The sequence below is a fragment of the Bufo bufo genome, chromosome 3 (genome assembly GCF_905171765.1).
Source record: "Bufo bufo chromosome 3, aBufBuf1.1, whole genome shotgun sequence".
Taxonomy (NCBI): domain Eukaryota; kingdom Metazoa; phylum Chordata; class Amphibia; order Anura; family Bufonidae; genus Bufo; species Bufo bufo.
This window is the reverse complement of record NC_053391.1, coordinates 513632198-513659507: the sequence shown is the minus strand read 5'-3', so window position 1 is coordinate 513659507 and position 27310 is coordinate 513632198. Positions and strand designations below refer to the sequence as shown.

At 42.4% G+C, this 27310-nt stretch overlaps 1 protein-coding gene across 1 annotated transcript in view; it reads left to right on the top strand.

The window, feature by feature from the left end:
- PIBF1 (progesterone immunomodulatory binding factor 1) overlaps positions 1 to 27310 on the top strand; it is a 264396-nt gene that overhangs the window by 160648 nt on the left and 76438 nt on the right. The window contains 2 exon segments of the mRNA XM_040425363.1: positions 9112 to 9214; positions 21473 to 21603. Of these exon segments, the coding sequence (XP_040281297.1) occupies positions 9112 to 9214; positions 21473 to 21603 (234 nt within the window).

The following is a 27310-nucleotide window of genomic DNA, read 5'->3' as shown; positions in this document are numbered from 1 at the left end:
TTAATTTCTATGGGGCAGCACGATCCGTGGATCCGCAAAACACACACGGACGTGTGAATGGACCCTAAAAGAACCTTAACACTGCCAGCAGTGATTGCATCTTGTTCATTTTGTTGCCTGTGTAAAATGCTGCTGTGACGGGGAGCCAATGGCAGGAAAGTCAGCCCTATGCTTTCCTTAGGCATCATGACTGCCTTCCATGACAGCCTGTGAGATCCAGCCCCCTGGATCTCACAGGCAGGAAGCTGTAAGTGTGTTACAGTGTGTAATACACTTACAGCCAATGCATTACAATACAGAAGTATTGTAAAGGGCATCAGACCCCCAAAAGTTGAAGTCCCAGAGTGGGACAAAAAATTAAGTGAAAAAAATTAAGTTTCAAGTAAAAAAAGCTTTCTTTTCCAAAAAGAAAGTAAAAAAAAAAAATAGGGAAAAATGAAAAGTAGACATATTAGGTATCGCGGCGTCCATATCGACCGGCTCTATAAAAATATCACATGACCTAACCCTAGGTGAACACCGTCAAAAAAATAAAATAAAAACTGTGCTAAAAAAAACATTTTTTTGTCACCTTACATTACTAAAAGTGCAACACCAAGCGATCAAAAAGGCATATGTCCCCCAAAATAGTACCAATCTGTCACCTCATCCCGCAAAAAATGAGCTCCTACCTAAGACAGTTGCCCAGAAAATAAAAAAACTATGGCTCTCAGACTATAGAGACACTAAAACATATTTTTTTGGTTTCAAAAATTATATTATTGTGTAAAACATAAATAAATAAAAGTATACATATTAGGTTTTGCCATGTCCGTAAGGACCTGGCCTATAAAAATATCACATGACCTAACCCCTCAGGTGAACACCGTAAAATCAATAAAATAAAAGGTATAAAAAAAAGCCTTTTTTTTTGTCACCTTGCATCACAAAAAGTGTAATACCAAGCGATCAAAACTTCATATGCACCCTAAAATAGTACCAATCAAACGTCATCTCATACCGAAAAAAAAGACAGTCGCAAAAAAAAAAAAAAAAAACTATGGCTTTCAGAATATGGAGACATTAAAAAAAAATTTTTTTCAAAAATGCTTTATTATGTAAAACCGAAATACACAACAAAAAAAGTTGTCATATTTGGTATTGTCGCGTCCGTAACAACATGCTCTATAAAAATACCACATGATCTAACCTGTCAGATGAACACTGTAAAAAACAAAGAATAAAAACTGTGCCAAAACAGCTATTTTTTGATACCTTACTTCACAAAAGAGCATATGTACCCTAAAATAGTACCAAAAAAACTGCCACCTTATCCCGTAGTTTCCAAAATGGGGTCACTTTTTGGAAGTTTCAACTCTAGGGACATGGCAACTTAAAATTATCCCAGTGAAATCTGCCCTCCAAAAACCACATGTCGTTCCTTTCCTTCTGCGCCCTGCCGTGTGCCCATACAGCAGTTTACGATCACAAATGGGGTGTTTCTGTAAACTACTGAATCAGGGTAATAGATATTGAGTTTTATTTGGCTGTTAACCCTTGCTTTGTTAGCGGAAAAAAAATGATTAAAATGGAAAATCTGCCAAAAAAGTGAAATTCTGAAATTTCATCTACATTTTCCTTTAATTCTTGTGGAACACCTAAAGGGTTAAGAAAGTTTGTAAAATCAGTTTTGAATACCTTGAGGGGTGTAGTTTCTAAAATGGGGCCATTTATTTATAGGTGGTTTCTACAGTATTATGTAAGCCTAACAAAGTGACTTCTGTCACAGCCAGACAGCTGAGAAGCGCTCACAGGAGCTTCTCAGATCCTCCTCCTTGAATTTCTTTGTTTTGGTTTAGTTTCTCATCTCGATGGTCTATCTCAGCTGTCATGCAGTTAGACTGATCGCTACCCTTTAAGTTCCTCCCCATAATGCAGTAGTGTGCGGCTGATACAACTTCCTGGAGTGTGTGTGCATGCTGTTCCCAGTTCCCTGTTCCCTGTTCCCAGTCGTCATTCGTCTGCAAGATAAGTGCTGTTTATGTATTTATGATTTTGTCTTTTCTGGATCCAGGTGACCCTGACTCCCTCCGTGTCAGTGTAGGGAGCCGGTGGTCGTGTCCCTTCACTATTGTAGGGTCTTCAGGTAATAGATAGCCGAGGAACGTGGATATGCGGCCATCCACCTTTGGGCTGTTCGCATAGGCTGAGCAGTGAGGGAGAGCGGCAGGTCTATTGCAGGGGTCTCCCTTTGTTCCTTAGTTGTGGATCCAGAGAGACATTGTTTATATGGTATTGTCTTGTTTCCTGTACACCATCCGTGACATTATCAGCCGCCAAAACCGTCTCAAGCATGGATCCGGTTTCACTTTTGGCTGAAGCTTTCAGGGTCTTTCTTTGGAGGTAGCTGATCTCCGTAAGACTTTTTCTCAGTTTCAAATGACCGGTTCAGCTTGCGTTCATGGAGTTTGTGCTGAGCCTAAGATCTCGCTCCCGGATACGTTCTCCGGGGGTAGTGAGAATTTTGTGCGTTTTAGAGAGGCTTGCAAACTCCATTTTTGCCTTCTTCCCCATTTTTCTGGTGATGAAGAACGGAGGGTGGGGATCATTATATCGCTGCTCAGGGGTAACGCTCAGTCCTGGGCCTTTTCGCTGCCGGAGGGGGCACGGCCCCTTCGTTCAGTGGATGAATTCTTTTTAGCCCTGGGTCAGATATATGATGATCCGGATCGTATTGCTCTGGCTGAGTCTAGACTACGTCTGTTATGCCAGGGTAAACAATCCGCAGAGATATACTGTTCAGAATTTCAGGGATGGGCAGCAGATACGGGTTGGAATGATGCTGCACTCCGAAGTCAATTTTGCTATGGTCTTTCAGAGGGATTGAAAGATGCATTTGCCTTTCATGAAAGACCTACCTCCTTGGATTCTGCTATGTCTCAGGCTGTTCGTATTGACAGGCGTCTTAGAGAGAGAGGAGAGATCTCTCCTTCCTGTCATACTCAGTCCCGGGACAGTGCAGCGGTCTCATTCTGTGCACAGGGGTCTCAGTCGCTGTCAGCCCCTTCTGAGCAGGAGTCCATGCAGCTGGGGTTGATTGCCTCTGACAATAGAAGATTCAGCCCGCAGGGGAGGGTTTGTTTTTGTTGTGGAGGTATAAATCATCTGGCAAATGTTTGTCCCTCTAGGAGATTCAGGCAGTTTTCTGGGAGTAATAAAGAGACAAAAAGGAAAAAATCTTTTAAAAATGTTCCGTCTGTTACTATTGGCAGGGTTGAGGCGGAAATTGAAGGTTTTCCGTTTGCTTGTAGTTCCCGTTTTGTCCTGCCTGCTAGGGTGGCGCTAGAGAGCAAGAGCATTTTTTGTGGATAGTGGAGCAGCTGTCAACCTCATTGATAATCAATTTGCAATAACTCATGGTTTCCAGGTATGCACTTTGGGAAAGGATATTCCTGTTTTTGCTATTGATTCAGCTCCACTTTCTCAGAAATCATTAAAGGGCATAGTTCACAATATCCGTTTAATTGTGAGTGATGCTCATGTTGAGGATGTGTCATGTTTCGTCCTTAGCGGTTTGCCTACTCCTCTAGTGTTGGGGCTACCCTGGCTCACTAAACATAACCCCACCATTGATTGGCAAGCGAGGCAAATAAATGGTTGGAGTAACTTTTGCAGAGAGAATTGCCTCATAACATCTGTTTCTGAGGTTTCTACTAAGACTGTACCACCTTTCCTCTCTGAATTTTTGGATGTCTTCTCTGAGAGTGGAGTTCAGGGTTTGCCTCCGCACAGGGAGTATGATTGCCCTATTAATCTCATCCCAAGCGCCAAGCTGCCTAAATCTCGTTTATACAATCTCTCCCAACCTGAGAGGGTCGCTATGCGGGCTTATATCTCTGAGAGTCTGAGAAAAGGACACATACGACCCTCGAAGTCACCTGTTGCCGCTGGTTTTTTCTTTGTTAAGAAAAAAGATGGTTCTTTAAGACCTTGTCTGGATTTCAGGGAGCTGAACAGTATCACTATTCGTGATCCTTATCCGCTTCCTCTGATCCCGGACCTGTTTAACCAGGTTGTTGGGGCTAAAGTCTTTTCCAAATTAGACCTAAGAGGGGCATACAACCTGGTTAGGGTCAGAGAAGGAGACGAATGGAAGACGGCTTTCAATACCCCTGAGGGCCATTTTGAGAATTTGGTTATGCCTTTTGGTTTGATGAATGCCCCAGCCGTTTTTCAGCATTTCGTCAACAGCATTTTTTATCATTTAATGGGAAAATTTGTATTAGTGTATTTGGATGACATTTTGATTTTTTTCTCCTGATTTCAAGACTCATAAGGAACACTTACGTCAGGTCTTGCTCATCCTGCGGGAGAATAAATTATACGCGAAACTGGAAAAATGTGTGTTTGCGGTTCCAGAAATCCAATTTCTGGGGTTTCTTGTCTCCGCTTCTGGTATTCGCATGGACCCCGAGAAGGTCCGCGCTGTGCTTGAGTGGGAGCTTCCTGAGAATCAGAAGGAGCTGATGCGTTTTTTGGGCTTTGCCAATTATTACAGGAAATTTATTTTGAATTATTCCTCTGTTGTTAAACCACTCACTGATATGACCAGAAAGGGGGTAGATTTTTCTTCCTGGTCGGTAGAGGCGCGTAAGGCCTTTTCTAATATCAAGGAGAGTTTTGCTTCCGCTCCCATCCTAGTACAACCTGATATTTCGTTACCCTTCATAGTTGAGGTTGATGCTTCTGAGGTAGGGGTGGGTGCGGTCTTGTCTCAGGGTTCCTCTCCTGCCAAATGGCAACCGTGTGCCTTTTTCTCAAAGAAACTCTCCTCCGCAGAGAGAAATTATGATGTGGGAGATAGGGAATTGTTGGCCATCAAGTTGGCTTTTGAGGAATGGCGCCATTGGCTAGAGGGAGCCAGACACCCTATTACCGTGTTTACTGACCATAAAAATCTGGCCTACTTGGAGTCAGCCAAGTCTGAACCCGAGACAGGCCAGATGGTCTTTGTTCTTTTCAAGGTTTAATTTTGTTGTTACGTTCCGCCCTGGGGTTAAGAATGTGAAGGCAGATGCCCTGTCACGTTGTTTTCCGGGAGGTGGGAATTTTGAAGACCCGGGTCCCATTTTGGCTGAAGGTGTGGTGGTCTCTGCTCTTTTTCCTGAATTGGAGGCAGAGGTGCAGGCAGCCCAGTCAGAAGCTCCTGATCTTTGTCCTCCTGGGAGGTTGTTTGTGCCTCTCGCTTTGAGACACAAGATTTTTAAAGAACACCACGACACGGTCCTTGCTGGGCACCCGGGGGCAAGAGCCACACTGGATCTCATCGCTCGGAGATTCTGGTGGCCTGCGCTTCGTAAGTCGGTTGAGGGTTTTGTGGCAGCTTGCGAGACTTGCGCTCGTGCCAAGGTCCCTCATTCACGGCCATCAGGTCCTCTCCTTCCTTTGCCCATTCCTTCCCGTCCTTGGACACATCTGTCCATGGACTTCATAACGGACTTGCCTCGTTCCTCGGGGAAGTCTGTGATTCTGGTGGTGGTGGACCGTTTTAGCAAAATGGTGCATTTTATCCCTTTTCCTGGTTTGCCCAATGCTAAGACGCTGGCGCAGGCATTTATTGACCACATTGTCAAATTGCATGGGATTCCTTCAGACATAGTCTCTGATAGGGGCACGCAGTTTGTTTCCAGATTCTGGAAGGCTTTCTGTTCTCGCTTGGGGGTTCGGTTGTCATTCTCTTCTGCTTTCCATCCGCAGTCGAATGGCCAGACAGAGCGCGTCAATCAGAATCTGGAGACATATCTGCGCTGTTTTGTGGCGGAGAATCAGGAGGATTGGTGTTCTTTTTTGTCCCTTGCTGAGTTTGCTTTAAATAACCGTTGTCAGGAGTCCTCTGATAAGTCACCATTTTTTGGTGCATATGGGTTCCATCCGCAGTTTGGGACTTTCTCGGGAGAGGGCTCTTCTGGTTTGCCTGATGAGGACAGATTCTCCTCGTCTTTGTCATCTATTTGGCAAAAGATTCAGGATAATCTAAAGAGCATGAGTGAGAGAGATAAGCGTGTGGCGGATAAGAGACGTGTGCCTGGTCCGGACCTGAATGTTGGTGATCTGGTGTGGTTGTCTACCAAGAATATCAAATTGAAGGTTCCCTCCTGGAAGTTGGGTCCTAGGTTTATTGGGCCTTACAAGATCCTGTCTGTCATCAATCCTGTTGCCTACCGTCTTGATCTTCCTCAGACTTGGAAGATCCATAATGTTTTTCATAAGTCCTTATTGAAACCTTATGTTCAACCTATTGTACCCTCGCCTTTGCCTCCTCCTCCGATTATGGTTGATGGAAATCTTGAATTTCAGGTCTCTAGGATTGTGGATTCTCGTCTTGTCCGCGGTTCCCTCCAGTACCTCGTTCATTGGGAGGGTTATGGTCCTGAGGAGAGGATGTGGGTCCCAGTGACGGACATTAAGGCCTCTCGTCTCATCAGGGCTTTCCATAGGTCCCATCCTGAGAAGGTGGGCCCTGAGTGTCCGGAGTCCACTCCTAGAGGGAGGGGTACTGTCACAGCCAGACAGCTGAGAACCGCTCACAGGAGCTTCTCAGATCCTCCTCCTTGAATTTCTTTGTTTTGGTTTAGTTTCTCATCTCGTTAGTCTATCTCAGCTGTCATGCAGTTAGACTGATCGCTACCCTTTAAGTTCCTCCCCATAATGCAGTAGTGTGCGGCTGATACAACTTCCTGGAGTGTGTGTGCATGCTGTTCCCAGTTCCCAGTCGTCAGTCGTCATTCGTCTGCAAGATAAGTGCTGTTTATGTATTTATGATTTTGTCTTTTCTGGATCCAGGTGACCCTGACTCCCTCCGTGTCAGTGTAGGGAGCCGGTGGTCGTGTCCCTTCACTATTGTAGGGTCTTCAGGTAATAGATAGCCGAGGAACGTGGATATGCGGCCATCCACCTTTGGGGTGTTCGCATAGGCTGAGCAGTGAGGGAGAGCGGCAGGTCTATTGCAGGGGTCTCCCTTTGTTCCTTAGTTGTGGATCCAGAGAGACATTGTTTATATGGTATTGTCTTGTTTCCTGTACACCATCCGTGACAACTTCAGACCTTCTGTAAAATTTCAAGATTTGCTTCTAAACTTCTAAGCCTTCTAACGTCCCCAAAAAGGAAAATGTAAATTTACATAATGATCCAAACGTGAAGTAGACATATGCGAAATGTAATGTAATAACTATTTTAGGAGGTATCACTATCTGTTTTAAAAGCAGAGAAATTGAAATCTAGAAAATTGCTAATTTTTCCAAATATTTGGTAAATTTTGGTATTTTTTTGAAAATTTTAATTGAAATATTTTGACTCAATTTACCACTGTCATGAAGTATAATATGTGACGAGAAAACAGGCTCAGAATGGCTTGGATAAGTAAAAGCGTTTTGAAGTTATCACCACATAAAGTGACACTGGTCAGATTTGCAAAAAATGGCCTGGTCCTTTAGGTGAAAAATGGCAGGGTCCTGAAGGGGTTAAAGGGGTTGTCTCATTTCATGTAGATGAAGTTAATACAAGGCTCTTACTAATGTATTGTGATTGTCCATATTGCCTGCTTTGCTGGCTGGATTAATTTTTCCATCACATTATACACTGCTCGTATCTAGGGGTTATGGCCACTGCTGCAGCACAGATATGAGGTGGCTGGGGCAGGATCTGCTGCACATTTGTGCCTATGTGCACTTCCACGGTCCCGGCCGCCAGAGAGGCCGGTTCTTTTTCCTATATTGTACAAGCATGACCACCAATGCTGGATTACAGGGTAGTCGTAACCCCTGGAAATCTGCAGTGTATAATGTGATTTAAAAATGCATGAAGCCAGCAAAGGAGGCAATCTGGGTATCGACAATACATTAGTAAGTGCCCTGTATTAACTTTCTCTACATGATAAATGCCGTTTGCTGATGTGAGACAACCCTTTAAAGCATGTTAATCGTTTGGGATCAATATTACGTGTCTTATAAATGTGTCTTACTTTCCCTATGTTTGTATTTTAGTTGTTTTTAACTCTGGACTCTTATAGCTATTAAAATCTACGTTTAAACCAGTTTAACTATCTACATCTAAAAGGCAGAATAAATGGTACATATATCATGCTATCTGCCTGTCTCAGTTATAGCATAGTCTTCATTCACTATCCCTGCCCTGAGCGCTCAGTCTATTTCATAAGTAGACAAGATCTTGATCTCGGCAGGTTCTCGTTCATGACTGGTCCATATGTTGAGTATTAGAAAGTATATTTAAAATATTTCCTTGAATAATAAATGTTTGTATTGCTGTTCATAAATCTGGGAAAGCTGGACAACAAACTTGTAATACTTGTTAAAGTTGGGAGAATTTGGCAATCTCAGTAGGGCTTGGCTGTTTTTTGACCACCCCTAACTGCATGGAGAAAGCTGCACATGTGCAGCCACCTCTCCATTCCCAGTGGTGTAAATCTAGGCCCTGTTCTCGAGAAAGTGCAGGACCTGCACCTGTCAGACATTAATGGCATAACCAGTGGATATGCCATAAATATCCAGATGAGAACACCCTGTTAACCTTTATACTCTATGCATATTTTATGAATCTGGTGTGGTCATGAGGAGAGTGCTCCCCTGTCTCTCCCCAATGCCCTCCATAGTGACGATGCAGCAGCTTGTCCATCAGGGGCCGGGGGAGCGCTCTACTCATGAATACACCTTAACGTTGACTCTGGTTTATTCTTTCAGAGTGACTAGTTGCACAGTGTTATTTGTGTGCCATTTTGGCAGTATGGACCTGTGGCTGTAAAATGCTGCCCTTAGATAGGGTACTATATTACTCTGACATCTAGGTGTATATCCATTCTTCATGCTCCCATAATTCTCTGAATTAGTTCTGTATGCAGAAGAGGCCACTCAAAATCACAACAAGATCAAGTGCCCCAATATTAGCGGGCTTGACGTCCTGCACCCAGATCATTTGTGAATCTTGTTACATGGTACTTTCTCCAGTGAAAAAAAAGTATTAGTTTGTGTATGGCCAGAAGAATGTACCGTACATGGATATAAGTGACTGTGCTACACCGAAATCTTAAAATGTCCTCGTTCTACCGTTCTCTTCTAGTGTGCACCTGGCAAGAAGACTTCTTCAGCTAGAGCGACAAAATTCCTCTCTGATTAAGGATTTAGAGCGCCAGAAGGAGCAGACTGGAAAATTGTCACTGGAAGTAAGTACCTAGCTAAATGTCTGGAGCCCCAGTAGGGGTGGGCGATATGGCCTAAAATCTATATTGCGATATAATTTTAAGCATGTGCGATATGCGATATATATTGCGATATATTGTTTTCTATATTTGGGGGGGCGGGTTTAAACTTTTTTTTACTTTTTATTTAATAACTATTAGTCTCCTTAAGGGCTAGAACCCTTGTCATATTCACCCTAACAGAGCTCTATTAGGGTGAATAGGACTTTACACTCTCCCTGCTGCCCTGTGCTTTGTGCACACAGCAGCAGGGAGCTGATCCCCCTCCCCTAAACGGTGCCATCCACAGATCCCCCCCCCCTCACCTAAATGGTGCCATCCACAGATCCCCCCCCCTCATCTAAACGGTGCCATCCACAGATCCCCCCCCCCCCCCCTCACCTAAACGGTGCCATCCCCAGATCCCCCTAAACGGTGCCATCCCCAGATCCCCCCCCCTCCCCTAAACGGTGCAATCCCCAGATCCCCCCCCTCCCCTAAACGGTGCCATCCACAGATCATCCCCCCCCTCCCCTAAACGGGGCCATCCACAGATCATCCCCCCCCTCCCCTAAACGGTGCCATCCACAGATCACCCCCCCCCCTTCCCCTAAACGGTGCCATCCACAGATCATCCCCCCCTTCCCCTAAACGGTGCCATCCACAGATCATCCCCCCCCCTCCCCTAAACGGTGCCATACACAGATCATCCCCCCCCTTCCCCTAAACGGTGCCATCCACAGATCATCCCCCCCCCCTCCCCTAAAAGGTGCCATCCACAGATCATCCCCCCCCCTTCCCCTAAACGGTGCCATCCACAGATCATCCCCCCCCTAAACGGTGCCATCCACAGATTCCCCCCCCCCCTAAACGGTGCCATCCACAGATTCCCCCCCCCCCCCTAAACGGTGCCATCCACAGATCCCCCCCCCCCCCCCGACGCTCACAGGAATACATTTAAAAACTAATCAGTAACTTTAACTTTATTAATTGGTGATCTCTTTACTGTATACCTTACTAGGTCTTAGCTCCGGTAACAGCAGGCAGTGCGGGCGGCGGCGCTCACCCACTGACGTCACGCGCCTGCGCCGCCTAGTGGGAGGAGTAGACGCGTGACGTCAGTGAGTGAGCGCCGCCCCCCGCACTGCCTGCTGTTACCGGAGCGAAGACCTAGTAAGGTATACAGTAAAGAGATCACCAATTAATAAAGTTAAAGTTACTGATTAGTTTTTAAAATGTTCTACTGTCAGCGGCGTGGCCCTGTATAGTCTAACCCCCAGGCAAGCGTCCCTGTCACCATGGGAACGCCTGGGGGTTAGAATATACCATCGGATTTGAGTTTTCACGCGCTCACTGAGATCGTGAAAACTCAATGATTTACTGTCAGTCCCTCCCCTCCTCCTCTTTTGTCATTGGTGGTCAGCGGCAGCCGCGCACAGTGGGGAGGGAGGGACTCTCTCCTTCTCCACTGTGCCGGCTCAGGATCATATCGCGGTCCGGCGATATAGGCGATATGCTCAAAATCCATATCGTGGCACAAATTTATATCGCATATCGCCTATATCGTCTATATCGCCCACCCCTAAGCCCCAGCTTTTACTGTACGTTGTTTGCAGTGGAAATATACTTGAGATCAAAGTCAAAATAACCCTCCGGAAATAGGTCATATTTAGTCTTCAGGTGTAAATGTGACTTTCTTGATTAACCAGTTTGGGGTATATATCAAAGAGAATGTGATATGCACCTGCCTCTTATTGGTGTCATGTATTATTTGTGATTTATGTATAGTGTTTTCCATACCATAAGACATTTAACAAATAGTTGGCAAGGAGAAGATAATGTGTACACTTACATTTCTTTGGGCAAAGGCTTGTGTTATTTCCATTAATCATGTCTATGGATTAATGAGTTTTTCTCTCACTTGAAGGCTATTCATATTCTATTCAGCCAGTTCAGAGTTCTCCGAACAAAGTTAGGACGCTGTGTAAAATGGAGATGAATGTAACTTAAAAGAGAATAAGCTGCAAATCTCATAGACCCAGATTTTATTCACAATCGATCTTAGAACACATATCAGATGCTAAAAGTGAGACATTTTACCATTTCATGAAAAAAATAAACTCCTTTAGAACTTGATGGCAGCAAAGCATCTCATTGTGTAGCATTCCCACTACTTTTTAAAGGGGTTGTAACATTTTAGACATTGGGGGCATATCGTTAGGATATGACTCCAATGACTGATAGGTGCGGGTCCCAGAGCTCTTAGAACAGAGCTTGCAAAGCCCCGGCGGGCACACGGTGCATATGCGCAGCCACCCTCCGTTCATTCCTAAGAGCGACGAAAATAGCCGAGTGGCATGCTCTGCTATTTTCAAATGTTCCATAGAAATGAATGGGAGAAGCACCACGCAAGTACGGCCACTGTTTCATTCAATTCTATGGACCTGGTAGAAATAGCCGAGCCAGCACTCTGCAATTTTTGGTGCTCCTATAGGAATGAATAGCGGATAGACGCCCATGCATGATACGCCTTCCGGGACTTTGCTTGCTCCGTTCTAAGTATAGGTGTGGGTCCCAGAGGTGGGACTAAGATCTATCAGACATTGGGGGCATATAATTGCGATATGCCCCCAATTTCTGAGATGGTACAACCCCTTTAACGACAGTCTGGAAAGTGAGGAGACCAATTGCTGGCGTTTTGGGAGAGCAATGTTGTCCCATTCTTGTCTGATGTAAGATTCTAGCTGCTCAGCAGTCCTAAGTCTTTCGTTTCATGATGAACCAAAAGTTTTCTAATGGTGAAAGGTCTGGATTGCAGGCGGCCAGTTCAGCACCCAGACTCTAAAACCCCTATATACTGTTCAGCATTGATTGTGCCTTTCCAGATGTGTAAGCTGCCCACGCCATAGGCAGATGCAGGTTTTTGAACTGTGCGCTGATAAGAAGCTGGATAGTCTGTGATTTCCCCAAAAACTCATATTTTGATTCATCTGACCACATAACAGTTATCCATTTTACCCCAGTCTATTTTAAATGTGCTTTGGCCCAGAGAAGATGGCGGCGTTTCTGGATTGTGTTGACATATGGCTGCTTCTTTGCATGATACAGCTGCACCTTGCATTTGTGCATTGCACGGCAAACTCTGTTCACCGACACTGATTTCTCAAAAAGTTATTGATCTCATACAGTGATTTCCAGTACAGAATCTTGCCTGGTGTTAATGCTGTGCCACCTGAGTGCCCGAGTATTGACCATCGACCTTGTCCCTTACGCACATGGATTTCTCCAGAGTCTCAATGATTTGATATTATGTACTGTAGATGGTGGGATATTCAAAGTCTTCAAAATGTTTCCATTGAAGAACATTATTCTGAAATTGTTCCGCAATTTTTAGATGCAGCTTTTTACAGATTTGTGAACCTCTGGCCATCTTTTCTTCTGAGTTTGTCTACCTATCATGTTCTTTTTATGGCCAGTCATGTCACTTACTAGCAAATTGTTCCTCCAGCTGTTTTTTATTAGCACCACTTCCTTTTCAAACCTTTTGTTGCCCCTGTCCCTACTTTTTTGAGATGCTTTGCTGCTGATTTTTTTTTTTTTTCAGGAAATGGTAAAATGTCGCACTTTCAATATCTGATATGTGTTCTGTGATCTATTGTGAATAAAATCTGGGTCTATGAGATTTGCAAATCATTGCATTCTGGTTTCATTGACATTTGTTTGTATTTTACACAACGTCCCAACGTTTTTGGTATTGGGGTTACATAATTCTGCATAGTCATCCAGAAATACATCCAGTAACAGTGGAGATCGGTCCACCAAGAGCGAATAGCAAAACGAGTACAGAGAAAATGGAAGCTAGAGCACCCTGCACATCTATCAGTTCCCATAGTCCGGACATGGAACAGAAAAGACATGAGAATTATACAAAATACGCAACGATCTGTCTAGTTTAGAAAGCCGCTTTTCATTTAACCTATTTGGTCATTCGGAGTTAATAGAGATGTGGCAGTTTGCCAGAATAGAGATCAGCCACAAAGAGTTTTGGAGCACCTAGTATACAAGTTCATTACTGGTGCATGGCCAACATTTAGTGTGTAAGGCTTCATTTTACCTGTTTTGGTACTGCGTGTCTCAGCACCGGGACACCATGGGATCAGCGTATTGTTGCAGGACCTTTCTAGATTCAAAGCAGGCGTCCCTTTTAATGACAGAAATTGACAACAACATTGTAGAATACTACTGGCTCTAAATCTTTCATCGCTGACAGGTTTATTGGCTATTTCTCTAAAATGGTTTGTTATTACCTACATTTTATGCATTACATCCATTCACATTCCTCTTTGACTCAATACGCTTTAGTTTCCAATTTTCTCACAGTAGCCATACTGAAATAGAACATACTAAGATAGTTAACCTGCAACTAAAGCTGTTAATATGTAATATACACTGTTCAATCCATAGTCTGAAAATGGAAAGAGTATGGCAAAACTGTAAACCTACCAAGACATGGCCATCCACCTAAACTGACCGCCCAGGCAAGTAGAGCACTATTTAGAGAAGCAGCCAAGAGACCCATGGTCACTCTAGGGTCGCTGCAGAGATCCAGAGCTCAGGTGGGAGATGGTGTTCTGGTCAGATAAGACCAAAGTTGAACTTTTTGGCATAAATGAAAAACTCTGTTGAGAGAGGTAAGGTTGTGAGAGTTGATGGGAAGATGGATGGAGCTAAATACAGGTCAATCCTGGAGGAAAACCTGTTAGAGTTCTTTTCACACGGTCAGTATTTGGTCAGTATTTTTGCATCAGTATTTGTAATCCAAAACACAGAAGAGGCACAAATATTTCTATTTTATCTTTTCTCTGTATGTTCAACTCGTTTTGGCTTACAAATCCTAACCATGTGAAACAGGCCAGAGGCTGCAAAAGACTTGAGACTGGGGTGGAGGTTCACCTTCCAGCAGGGCCACAATCCTAAACATACAGCCAGAGCTACAATGGAATGGTTTAGATCAAAGCATATTCATGTGTTAGAATCTGTGGCAAGACTTGAGAATCTGTGGCAAGACTTGAAAATTGCTGTTCACAGATGCTCTCCATCCAATCTGACCGAGCTTGAGCTATTTTGCTATTTTGCAAAGAAGAATGGGCAAAAATGTCATCCTCCTAGATGTGAAAAGCTGGTAGAGACATACCCCAAAAGTCTTGCAGCTTTAATTACAGTGAAAGGTGGTCCTACAAAATATTGACTCAGGGCGGCTGAATATAAATGTATGCCACATATTCCTGATTTTTATTTATAAAAATTTTTGAAATTCATGCATCATTTTCTTTTCACTTCACACATACTTGCTACTTTGTGTTGCTCTATCAAATAAAATCCTTAGGTTTGTGGGTGTAAGGTGAAAAAATTTGGAAAAGTTCAAGGGATATGAATACTTTTTTAAGGCACTGTATGTCTTTTTTTATATGTGGACATGTCTGTATAATTCAAGATTGAATGGCATATTTTTTTAATTATTCAGTACATGGAACAGCACGTGAGCATTTGAAATCTTTAAATAAAAATGTGTCACTGAATAGAGAACGGTGCAAACACAGCCTTGTATCTGTTTGCTTTCCTGGCATGGCCAATGTTCTCAAGCTCTTTTGTCCCATAGAACACTGATATTTGCTTGCTTTCACATAACAGTATCTTGAAAACCATTAAGTTATAACTGTCAAACTTAAATTCAGTATTTTTACTTTCAGTGGAATATTAATACCTGTTCATAAGGTCTCCTACACAGAGGGGGGAAAATGTTACTACGAAGGGGTGCTGGTAAGTCCTAGGCTTTGAGCACAAAAAATTGAGATAGAACTCTAAGTTATTCTACATAGTCCCTTCGGATATCAATGCACTTCTGACTGTGGTGTTCAACTTCTTCAACCCATCCAGATAGAGTTCTTTTGGTTGAGTGGCAGTCAATACAGTTTCATCAGAAATGTCGAATTGGTTCCTTTTGAGGTGTTTCTTCAAATGAGAAAACAGATGATAGTCTGTGGGTGCCAGATCAGGTGAATAGTGAGGATGATCCAGCACCTCGAAGCCCAGGACAGCCTGTTGTTGTGTGGTATGAAGCATTATCGTGCAAGAACACGTCACCTTGGGCCAAATTTCCTTGACTTTTTTTTACTTCAATGCCTCGTTCAATTTATCCAGAAGTGTTGTGTAATACAGTCGTGGCCAAAAGTTTAGAGAATTACATAAATATTGGAAATTGGAAAAGTTGCTGCTTAAGTTTTTATAATAGCAATTTGCATATACTCCAGAATGTTATGAAGAGTGATCAGATGAATTGCATAGTCCTTCTTTGCCATGAAAATTAACTTAATCCCAAAAAAAACCTTTCCACTGCATTTCATTGCTGTCATTAAAGGACCTGCTGAGATCATTTCAGTAATCGTCTTGTTAACTCAGGTGAGAATGTTGACGAGCACAAGGCTGGAGATCATTATGTCCGGCTGATTGGGTTAAAATGGCAGACTTGACATGTTAAAAGGAGGGTGATGCTTGAAATCATTGTTCTTCCATTGTTAACCATGGTGACCTGCAAAGAAACACGTGCAGCCATCATTGCGTTGCATAAAAATGGCTTCACAGGCAAGGATATTGTGGCTACTAAGATTGCACCTCAATCAACAATTTATAGGATCATCAAGAACTTCAAGGAAAGAGGTTCAATTCTTGTTAAGAAGGCTTCAGGGCATCCAAGAAAGTCCAGCAAGCGCCAGGATCGTCTCCTAAAGAGGATTCAGCTGCAGGATCGGAGTGCCACCAGTGCAGAGCTTGCTCAGGAATGGCAGCAGGCCGCTGTGAGCGCATCTGCACGCACAGTGAGGCGAAGACTTTTGGAAGATGGCCTGGTGTCAAGAAGGGCAGCAAAGAAGCCACTTCTCTCCAAAAAAAATATCAGGGACAGATTGATCTTCTGCAGAAAGTATGGTGAATGGACTGCTGAGGACTGGGGCAAAGTCATATTCTCCGATGAAGCCTCTTTCCAATTGTTTGGGGCATCTGGAAAAAGGCTTGTCCGGAGAAGAAAAGGTGAGCGCTACCATCAGTCCTGTGTCATGCCAACAGTAAAGCATCCTGAGACCATTCATGTGTGGGGTTGCTTCTCATCCAAGGGAGTGGGCTCATTCACAATTTTGCCCAAAAACACAGCCATGAATAAAGAATGGTACCAAAACAACCTCCAACAGCAACTTCTTCCAACAATCCAACAACAGTTTGGTGAAGAACAATGCATTTTCCAGCACGATGGAGCACCGTGCCATAAGTCAAAAGTGATAACCAAGTGGCTCGGGGACCAAAACGTTGACATTTTGGGTCCATGGCCTGGAAACTCCCCAGATCTTAATTCCATTGAGAACTTGTGGACAAACAAAAACCCACTAATTCTGACAAAGTCCAAGAAGTGATTATGAAAGAATGGGTTGCTATCAGTCAGGAATTGGCCCATAAGTTGATTGAGAGCATGCCCAGTCGAACTGCAGAGGTCCTGAAAAAGAAGGGCCAACACTGCAAATACTGACTCTTTGAATAAATGTCATGTAATTGTCGATAAAAGCCTTTGAAACGTATGAAGTGCGTGTAATTATATTTCACTACATCACTGAAACAACTGAAACAAAGATCTAAAAGCAGTTTAGCAGCAAACTTTGTGAAAACTAATATTTGTGTCATTCTCAAAACTTTTGGCCACGACTGTACACGGAGATGATAGTAGACTCCCTTGGAAAGTAGTCTATAAGCAGTATCCCTGCACTGAACTTCTTTGGACGTGGGAAACCACTGTTCCGAAGTGCTTTTGACTACTCTTTTCACTCAGGATAATACATAAAAATCCACATCTCATCCGTTGTCGGACAGGGCTGTATCAGCATCCTTCTGAAAACACTGTAAAATACCCTGAGATGCTTGCCCTCGGGCACTCTTTTGATTTGCTGACAAACATTTCGGGACCCACTTGGCAGACACTTCCCTCATGTCCAAGTCGTAATTTATGGACCCAACTCTTTATCTGGAAATGTTCAGAGGCTGTCTTCAAAGCAGAAATTTATGGATGTCGTCTATGGTTTCTGGAACAGTCACCACTGAAGGTCTCCAAGAAATGGTCTTCATCAAGGATATTGAACTAGCTGGTTTTAAATTCGACAATGCAGTTTTTCACAGTGGAACATGTAGGGCATTTGTCGCCTAATATGTGCACCTTAAAGGATAACTGTCATATTTTCATCAAAAAATCTATTTTAGCATATGTTACTGCTGCAGCAGCATTATGCATAAAGCAATCTTTAGTTTCTTCACTTACCACTGTTTTCCTTGAGTTTCCCCCCTTAGTTACGGCTGTTTTGAGTCCGATATTATGAGGATTTTCTCAAGATGACTCCTCTGCCAGTTCTCTGAGGCCAAAACTGCATTCCCTCAGGTCACATACAAACTTGCTGTAGCCAGCAGATTCCTGCCAGCCAGTCAGATTGGATTACTGAGAGACACGCCTCCTCACTCTGAAGCCTAAAGCAGGCATGCAGTGTGAAGGACCGCCCCTCTGTCTTCCTAGCCAGAGACAGATGAGCCCTAGCAATGGTCTTTTAAGGGAGGAGTGGAAAGGGACAGAGGACATTAATGAAAGCTGTTATTGTAAGGTAATTACAGATCTTTTGACAATCATTGACAGACTAAAAGGCTACTTTCACACTTGCGTTAGGTGCGGATCCGTCTGGTATCTGCACAGACGGATCCGCACCTATAATGCAAACGCTTAGATCCGTTCAGAACGGATCCGTTTGCATTAGCATGAACAAAAAAAAAAAGTTTTTTTTTTTTTTTGTTCATGCTAATGCAAACGGATCCGTTTTGACTTTACATTGAAAGTCAATGGGGGACGGATCCGTTTGAAAATTGAGCCATATAGTGTCAACTTCAAACGGATCCGTCCCCATTGACTTACATTGTAAGTCTGGACGGATCCGTTTGCCTCCGCACGGCCAGGCGGACACCCGAACGCTGCAAGCAGCGTTCAGGTGTCAGCCTGCTGAGCGGAGCGGAGGACAAACGGTAACAGACTGATGCATTCTGAGCGGATCCGCATCCACTCAGAATGCATTAGGACTGGACGGATCCGTTCGGGGCCGCTTGTGAGCCCCTTCAAACGGAACTCACAAGCGGAGCCCCGAACGCTAATGTGAAAGTAGCCTTACGCAGGTATACATGCCTAGCTCTAATAAACTAGCAAATAAAATAAAAAATGACAGTCATCCTTTAAATGTCTTTGACTGACATCCCTTTCAGAAACAGGAACTTCATCTCTGGCCTGCTCTCTTTTTTCATGGAAATCTGCTGCAGACTCCGCCATGTTGTCTTCAAACCTGGATAACATAAGAACTGAACATGATATCATGCCAAAATTTGCTTACAAAGTATTGCAAAGATTGAACTCAAGTTATATAACTTTCAATGATGTGAAAAAAATTAAGATCGCAAAGCTAAGGACTTATCAGCACTCCCTGTTAGTCCGTAAAGGAAATGTGCCGCCAAAAAAATGTATCCGCCAGTTAAAACCTTTCTAATCTGATTTTATTTTCTGTTTGCATATTTATTTATTCTATTCCCTGAACTTGATTATGGTAGCCTGAGCTTGCATGTTTTTCTTAATAGCATTTAGGAAGCTTTAAGAAAATACCTTTCCGGCAGCCCCATAGGCCATAGACATTATGGTCAGGAGCTGACCTTATTGACTTCTATGGTAGAGTTTTCTAGGCATGCTCTGTGACCTGTGCAAAAGGTCATTGTACAGTAAAAGAATAGATAGATGGTGAATCCTGTCTTATCTATACACAGAGGTGATATCATCACAGGCAGGATTAGAATGACAACTAAGTAGGTAACTGCAGTACTGTGATCTGTTCAGACCAGCCTTATTAGGCTTTGTGGCCAGTGCTAAAACTGCAGGATTTCATGGTTATGGAGGCTCTGTGTCACCTCCACTTCTGGGTTCAGTGATGTCAACAGCGCGTGTGCACTAATCCTCTTCACTGCTCGGAAAGCAGCAGAGGACATGGTACGCACGCGCCTTGCTAGGGAACCAGTGTGCAGGCAGGAGCGATCAGCCCTGGACTCTAGCCCTGTCAATCTAAGGCTCGGAGGGAGTGTTAATAAAGATGGAGGCATCAGTATGGATCACCAGGGGCTTCGCTGGAGCAGTGCACACCACAAACACCTGCCTCTTGATGCTCCAATAGCTCATTTGCATAAAAATTTCTCCTGAACGCGGACACTACAAAGAAAGGTATCGTTTTACTCAGCTGGATCAACTCTACCAGGCTTATGTGCCTGGTTGTATAGGGGTCATCCTGGTGACAGAGCCTCTTTAAATATAGATATTAACATGAAAATTTTTAAATAACATCATCAAAATGTCTTTAAAAATATGTTAAACATAAAAATGTGATTTAACCACCTCACATCTGGGCAATTTACCCCCATCCTGACAGAGCCTAATTTTGCAAATTTGACATGTGTCACTTTATGTAGTAATAACTAGACTTCAGTTATGGCTCACTCCGCTTTTTGGCAAAAGTTATAATAAATCTGATAGGCGGCGGGACGCGCCCTCCCATTAATCCCCCCCAGCCCCCCTCATTTCTCAGCACTTTGGTAATGAGTCTCTTCCAGTCTATCGTGTCCATGGTGGCCCCTGTAAAACATGTCTGTAAATGCTGTTAACAGCAGTTCACTCAAGATGGCTGCCTCCATAATTATGTTCAGAAAAGAATAGAAAAAAATCATCTCTAATTACAAAATAAAAACAAATGAGGAAAAAATATGTGACTATCTGGTTTTAACTGTCAGCAACAATTGTAGGTGGCACATTCCCTTCAATTAACTCGGCATCAATTCCAACCTTTGAAGATCTTCTTCAAGATCACTTCAGTCATGTTGAATATTTGATTTGGTTGACTTCTTCAGGATGTTTTTAGTGGATTTGTTAAATAAATTTAACCTGGGTTTAAACGGAAACAGAAAAATGAAAGATCTTACAAGGAATGGTTAGAAGTTTGAAGTCAGTCTTTATATTGTGATTGAGTGCTATCTTACCCTAATATTGATGCTGCGATAATTACCTTAATTAAGGAACTTGATTAAAATAATATGAATGTTCTGCCCCCGTACGTAATTTGTCCTGTACCTTTAAGAATCCTCCACCCTGAGTTAGTAAACGTGTATTGGTAATAGTGACTCAGAATAGCTCATTAACTTAGCAAACATGTTCTCATATTGGGTTACTGAGTTGACGCCAACATAGTTATTCAATAACGTGATATTATAACTTCATCAAATATTTTACAGTACAAAAGTAGAAAGTGTTATAAAAATATTTACCTACAGCAAAAACTGTAGGTACAGGCAGGTAATGTTCATGTCTGTGTGCCCCTGGACCGAACACTGACCCATTATTGTCAATGTCTGATTTTCCATGCAGATAACATGACAGCATGCACCGTCTGTCTTTGATTTTTCCACAAAACTGACTTATTCAAGCAAATGGCTCTCCAAGAAAAGCTGATTAAACACGGATGCCATTCATACGCGGTCTGTTTAAAAACTTGTCCGTGATTACTCTCGGAAATACAGACGAGTTTCATATTTCTCATCTTCTTGTGCAGGGTCAAAACATTAAAGGGGTTGTCCAGATGTTTGATATTGATGACCTATGCTCTGGATAGGTCATCAGTATCTGATTGATTGGTGGCGACCCAAATCCCAGCACCCCAGCCAATCAGCCGCTTAAAGAGGCTGTGGCGCTCCTCTGAGCAACGTCTATTGGATAGTGGCTGTGCTTGGTATTGCAGCTCGACCCCACTCAAATGGGACTAAGCCACGCCTAGGCCACGTGACCAATGAATGTGACATCACTAGCCTAGGAAGAGGCCGTGACGCATGCCCTGGGCTCTTCAAACAGCTGATTAGTGTGGATGCCTGGAGTCAGACCCCTACCAATCTGATATTCATGAACTATCGTGAGGATGGGCCATCAATATCAAAATCTCAGACCTTCCCTTTAAGATAGAGGTTGAAGTAGTAGCCATTGTTGAAATTGGCATGGAGAAGGTTGAAGATTTTAGAAATGCCTATACAAATATAAACGCAAATTATGAATTGCATCCATAACTTTTATTTTTTACACATATTTTATAGTTGGATAGAACAAACTCCCTCCTAAGTCAAGTTCACCAGCCGTACCAATACCTCATCGAATCTGTGCGTCAACGAGATACCCAAATAGATTCTCTTAAGGACCAGATGTCAAAGCTTGAGAAAGATGTCAGGTAAGCAGTTTATATCATTTATTTTCACTATCTGATTACTAACATATAATCACCAATCCCCAACCACTCCTGTTGCAGCACTTCACAGGTCTTCTGCTTGTCTCTACTTCCTGCTCCCTCTTGACAGACAGTAAATACCTGGTCAAGGAACCTCAGACGGTAATTTACTGATGTGTCCAGAGGTGAGCAGGGAACCTGGTAATCACCGGGATGGGAGCCGTGGAGGATTGGTATGGTGTGTATGACTTTTTTTTCCCTTTTTTTTCCCTTTTTTTTCCCTTTTTTTTTACAGCATTCAAAGCATATTTAACCACTTGCCATCTGGGCCATTTGCCCCCTTCCTGACCAGGCCTAATTTTGCAAAACTGACATATCTCACTTTATGTGGTAATAACTTTGGAACGCCTTTATTTATCCAAGTCATTCAGAGATTGTTTTCTCGTGACACATTGTACTTCATGACAGTCATAAATTTGAGTCAAAATATTTCACCTTTTATTTATGAAAAAAAACCAAATTTACCCAAAAATTAGAAAAATTCGCAATTTTCTAAATTTCAATTTCTCTGCTTTTAAAACAGAAAGTGATACCTCATAAAATATTTATTACTTAACATTCCCCATATGTCTACTTTATGTTGGCATCATTTTTGAAATGTCATTTTATTTTTTTAGGACGTTAGAAGGCTTAGAAGTTTAGAAGCAATTCTTCAAATTTTTAAGAAAATTGCCAAAACCCACTTTTTAAGGACCAGTTCAGGTCTGAAGTCACTTTGTGGGGCCTACATAGTGGATACCCCCATAAATGACCCCATTGTAGAAACTACACCCCTCAAGGTATTCGAAACCGATTTTACAAACTTTGTTAACCCTTTAGGCGTTCCACAAGAATTAAAGGAAAATGGAGTTTAAATTTTTAAATTTCACTTTTTTGGCAGATTTTCCATTTTAATCAATTTATTTCTTTAACACATCGATGGTTAACAGCCAAACAAAACTCAATATTTATTACCCAGATTCTGCGGTTTACAGAAACACCCCACATGTGGTCATAAACTGCTGTATGGGCACACGGCAGGGCGCAGAAGAAAAGGAACTCCACATGGTTTTTAGATGCCATGTCCCATTTGAAGCCCCCTGATGCACCCTTACAGTAGAAACTCCCAAGAAGTGACCCCATTTTGGAAACTAGGGGATAAGGTGCCAGTTTTATTAGTACTATTTTTGGGTACATATGACTTTTTGATCATTCATTATAACACTTTATGGGGCAAGGTGACCAAAAAATTGGTTGTTTTAGCACAGTTTCTATTTATTTATTTTTACAGCGTTCACCTGAGGGGTTCAGTCAAGTGACATTTTTATAGAGCAGATTGTTACGGATGTGGCGATACCTAATATGTATACTTTTTCTCATTTATTAAAGTTTTACACAATAATAGCATTTTTGAAACAAAAAAATTATGTTTTAATGTGTCCATGTTCTGAGAGCTATAGTTTTTTTTATTTTTTGAGAGATTTTCTTATGTAGGGGCTCATTTTTTGCGGGATGAGGTGACGGTTTTATTGGTACTATTTTGTAGGACATACGCGTTTTTGATCACTTAGTGTTGCACCTTTTGTGATGCAAGGTGACAAAAATTGCTTGTTTTGACACCGTTTTTTTTTGTTTTTTTTTTACGGTGTTCACCCGAGGGGTTAGGTCATGTGATATTTTTATAGAGCTGTTTTTTACGGACGCGGCAATACCAAATATGTCTATTTTATTTTATTTTTTCTATTTTAAATTTAATTTTTTTTTATTCCTTACTTGGGAACTTTTTTTTTTTTTTACATGTGAAACTTTTTTTATTTTATTTTTTCAACCCTTTATTTTTTTTATTTTATTTTACACTTTTCGTCCCCCATAAGGTCATACAAGACCTCTGGGGGACATTTGCTTCACTTTTTCTTTTTTTTTTCACTATTGATTTCTCCTGTAACTCGGGCTGACATAGTAGCCCCAGTTACAGGACAAATGCACTCCCCACATCCCCAGAGAGGCTGTACAGCAGCAATCCAGCGCTGTACAGCCTCAGAGCAGGGCTGATCGAGGTCTCTGAGAGACCTCACACAGCTCCTGCACACTCCGGTCCCGGCGGTCACATGACCGTCGGGCCGGAACAGGAAGCGCACAGCGCTTCCTGCTCTGCATACACAGCGCTCGGTGAGCGCTGTGTCTGCAGCGATCTAGAAGGCAGGGACACCTGGGCACTGTCCCTGCCTTGTCTTAGGGTTGCCCTGCTGTCACTGACAGCGGGCAACCCGATCAGCAGCTGCACGATTAGCGTGCAGCTGCACTTTCTGAAAAGACGTTCTGGAACGTCCGTTCAGAAATAGACGTCCACCCATAGGACGTTTATATCCTATGGGCGGACGTAAAGCGGTTAAAAAAAAAAACACTTTTGGGACATCCCCTTTAAATGGATTCTGTCATCTGGATTTTTAGCTACAGAGCTTTTTACATCATCACATCAGTCACCTCGATTTAGTGTAAGATATACTAGTCTTACCCCCACATGTCTGGTCATTTTAGCTAAAAATCACTTTTATTCATATGCTAATTACCTTTCTAAGTAGCCCAAGGGGCTGTCCCTCTGGGTGTTGGAGCCCAGCCGTGCCGCTTATCTTGGAGCCCAGCACTGCCCCAAGATACGGATGCCCTCCGCATCTCCATCGGGTCCCCGCGCTTCAGTGGCAGGGACCCGATGGCAGAGAAGGCAAGCCCGATGCCTTAGGCTGGGTCTCACAGGCAGGCTGTAAGCATACAAGCTGACATGCAATGTATTACAATACAGGATGTATTGTAATGCATTGCAGAGGGGACCAGACCCCAGAAGTTGAAGTCCCAGAGTGGGACAAAAAAAAAAAGTTGAAAAAATGTGTTTTTCATAATAAAAAAAAATCACATTTCAAATAAAAAAATATATATATAAATTTCCCAAAATAAAATGCATAACATAAAAGAAAATAGAAAAAAAAGGAAACCAGATATATAGGGTATTGCTGCGTCCATAACGACCTGCTCTATGAAAATATCACTTGATCAACCCCCTCACCTGAACGCCGTAGAAAAAATAAAATAAAAACTGTGCTAAAACAATCATTTTTTTGTCACCTTACATCACAAAAAGTGCAACACCAAGCGATCAAAAAGGCGTACGTCCCCTAAAATTACCAATCAAACCGTTACCTCATTCTGCAAAAAATTAGCCCCTACATAAAACATTCGGGCAAAAAATAAAAAAACTATGGCTCTCAGAATATGGAGACACTAAAACATGATTTTTTTTTTGTTTCAAAAATTCTTTATTATGTAAAAATGAAACAAACAACCAAAAAACTATTACCTTACTCACAAAAAATTTAGTATAGAGCAACCAAAAATCATATGTACCCTAAAATAGTTCCAACAAAATTGCCACCTTATCCCGTAGTTTCCAAAATAGGGTCACTTTTTTGGAGTTTCTACTCTGAGTACATCAGGGGGTCTTCAAATGTGACATGGCAACTTAAAATGATCCCAGTGAAATCTGCCCTCCAAAAACCACATGGCATTCCTTTCCTTCTGCACCCTGCCATGTGCCCGTACAGCAGTTTACGACCACATATGGGGTGTTTCTGTAAACTACAGAATCAGGATAATAAATATTGAGTTTTGTTTGGCTGTTAACCCTTGCTTTGTGAGTGGAAAAAAATGGATTAAAATGGAAAATCTGCCAAAAATGTTAAATTCTGAAATTTCATCTCCATTTTAATTTTCCTTGTGGAACACCTAAAGGGTTAAAAACGTTTGTGAGGAGTTTCGTTTCTAAAATGATGCCATTTATGGGTGGCTTATATTATGTAATCCCCACAAAGTAACTTCAGACCTGAACTGGTCCTTAAAAATTCGAAGATTTGCTTCTAAACTTCTAAGGCAATTTTCACACTAGCGTTAATATTTTCTAGTATTGAGATCCATCATAGGGTCTCAATACCGGAAAAAAAACGCTTCTGTTTTGTCCCCATTCATTGTCAATGGCGACAAAACTTTCCATCCTGCAATGCGGACACAATAGAAAACGGATCCGTTCCCCATTGACTTTCAATGGCGTTCATGACGGATCCGTTTTGGCAATGTTAAAGATAATACAACTGGATCCGTTCATAATGGATACAGATGGTTGTATTATCAGTAACGGAAGCGTTTTTGCTGAACCCTGCTGGATTCAGCAAAAAACGCTAGTGTGAAAGTAGCCTAAGCCTTCTAACGTCCCAAAAAAAAGAAAATTTCATTTTAAAAATGATCCAAACAGGAAGTAGACATATGGTAAATGTAAAGTAATAACTATTTTAGGAAGTATCACTATCTGTTTTAAAAGCAGAGAAATTCTAATTTTTTCAAATTGCACATTTTTTCAAATTATTTGGTATTTTTTTTTATAAATAAAAATTAAATATTTTGACTCAAATTTACCACTGTCATGAAGTACAATATGTGACGAGAAAACTGTCTCAGAATGGCTTGGATAAGTAAAAGCGTTTTAAAGTTATCACCACATAAAGTAACACATGTCAGATTTGCAAAAAATGGCCTGGGCAGGAAGGTGAAAAATGTCAGGGTCCTGAAGGGGTTAAGGCTGCAAGCTGTTGCCCAACCAGAACCCAAACCTATACATATAAGCAGAGCTTCAGTTCACCTTGCAATCCATTTGTCTATCTCCTGTGTGAGCCTGCAACACACTGAGAGTATCGTGGCTCCTGAGCTTCCCTCAAAGACTACAATCCCCACAATCCCTAGCTTTCCTGCTGTTTACTGATTGGCTGCCTGATACACGGTCCGGTCACGCCCCCTACTCAGTAATCAGCAGCACACTAACACGAGAATGGATAGCAACACACTGAGCATGCTCGACCTGACAAAGGCTCAGAACTACAGGTCGATGCCATGGTAATTTAGGAGGAAACACAGTGGAAGAAAACTACTTTTATAACTACTGAACAGTAAATATGTGGAATTTACATTATATTAGGTCATTATTGATGATGGATTAGTCTAAATCATAAGTGTTATTTATGGTAACCAGAATACACCTTTAATGCATTTAAATAAAATATGCCTAAATAAGCAGTTAATACCACTATATCACACAAAGCACATATTCCCCTTATCTAAGGTAGGCTGCAGAAAATCAGACTGCCAGTTCTGTTCTGATTGAAGCATTTTAAGGAGTATTCCAGGACAACACTTTGTTGGCAACAGTATCAGCAGAATGAAGTGAGAGTCCTTCTCCTTCAGTACGTATCCATGTACAGTAGGGGTGCACCGAAATGAAAATTCTGGTCCGAAACCGAAACCGAAAATTCAGGATGCCCTTGACCGAAAACCGAAACCGAAACCGAAACTGCCTTTTTGCCCAAATACTTTTAAAATACTTTTTTTTTAATGATTTTATTAATAATTCTTTTTCATGAATGAAATTCATCTGTGGGTGGCGCTGTTATGGAGAGGGGGATCTGTGGGTGGCGCTGTTATGGAGAGGGGGATCTGTGGGTGGCTCTGTTATGGAGAGGGGGATCTGTGGGTGGCGCTGTTATGGAGAGGGGGATCTGTGGGTGGCGCCGTTATGGAGAGGGGGATCTGTGGGTGGCGCCGTTATGGAGAGGGGGATCTGTGGGTGGCGCCG